Consider the following 1,014-nt stretch of genomic DNA (forward strand, 5'->3'; position numbering starts at 1 on the left):
GTTAAATGTTTTTGCTCGGCAGGGAGGCCATTTAAAATCCTAAAAACTTGAAATGACAAGTAATCAAATAAATGGGCCCAGATTCTGAACACTCAGGTGGCCATAGGCAGTTATCCTGTGGCTCAGAAAACTCATAAAGATAAATGATTTCATTGTGGATTACATGCCATTGCTGGAAAATAGCCTTCAGTGCATAGGTATTTTTCATATGGACAGCTTTGTGCATCAGCTATTTTTGTTTTCATTTCAAGGCCATTTCAAAAGCTATTTATATATCCAGATTTTACCTTGTCGTATAGAAAGTCAGTTTAATGGCCAGGGCAAACAGTCAGAACTGGAGGATAAGATGAGAAATACATCTTTCTTGATATCTTATTTTCCTTTCCTACAAAGTCCTTATTTCTCCTGTGCAGTCACAGAGCAGTTTCATTTGATCTGTATCTCAGGCTAATAAAAATCCTTATTTTTTTTCCCTCTAACTTTTAGCTAGAAATGCATTTGCAAAACAGCCAGCTGGCCAGAACATTACTGGATTTAAACATGAAAATGCAGCAATTGAAGGAGGAGTATGAACAGGAAATGGTATCAGAATCTCAAAGGCTGGAGGATAATGCTGTGAATCCGAAATAAGAAAATGCACACTTGAAGATCAGAACCCTGAAAGCAACATAGACAACTCTGAAACAATTCTGACAGTAACATTGTGGATGCTTCGCATAAGCTGTGAGGGGCAATTTGCAGACCAAAAACTCAGATGCCGAGGGGAAGTGACAAAAAAACATCTAAGAGAGGGGAGAGAGAGACACTGATGTTTTATCAAGTTTTAAAGTTATTTATTCAATATTTTGCCTGGGACATAGAAGTAAAAAGAAAAACTTAGACTTCTAGTACTCCATCTTTGGTCACCTTATCTTTCTGACAATGCCTGAACTTTCAGAATCTGTGCTTGTGTTTTTTTTTCTCTTTATTACTTATTCTTGGTTTGTCTGTCCAGTAGCCTACTCAGTACCTCTG

General features: G+C 37.3%; 1 protein-coding gene across 1 annotated transcript in view; it reads left to right on the forward strand.

Annotated features, from left to right (window-relative positions):
• The window catches only part of AARD (alanine and arginine rich domain containing protein), a 5,391-nt gene extending 4,761 nt beyond the window's left edge, over positions 1-630 (forward strand). The window contains 1 exon segment of the mRNA XM_008572010.1: positions 487-630. Coding sequence (XP_008570232.1) covers positions 487-630 — 144 coding nt within the window.
• The last annotated feature ends 384 nt before the right edge of the window (positions 631-1,014 follow it).

The sequence above is a fragment of the Galeopterus variegatus genome, unplaced genomic scaffold (genome assembly GCF_000696425.1).
Source record: "Galeopterus variegatus unplaced genomic scaffold, G_variegatus-3.0.2 Scaffold744, whole genome shotgun sequence".
NCBI lineage: Eukaryota > Metazoa > Chordata > Mammalia > Dermoptera > Cynocephalidae > Galeopterus > Galeopterus variegatus.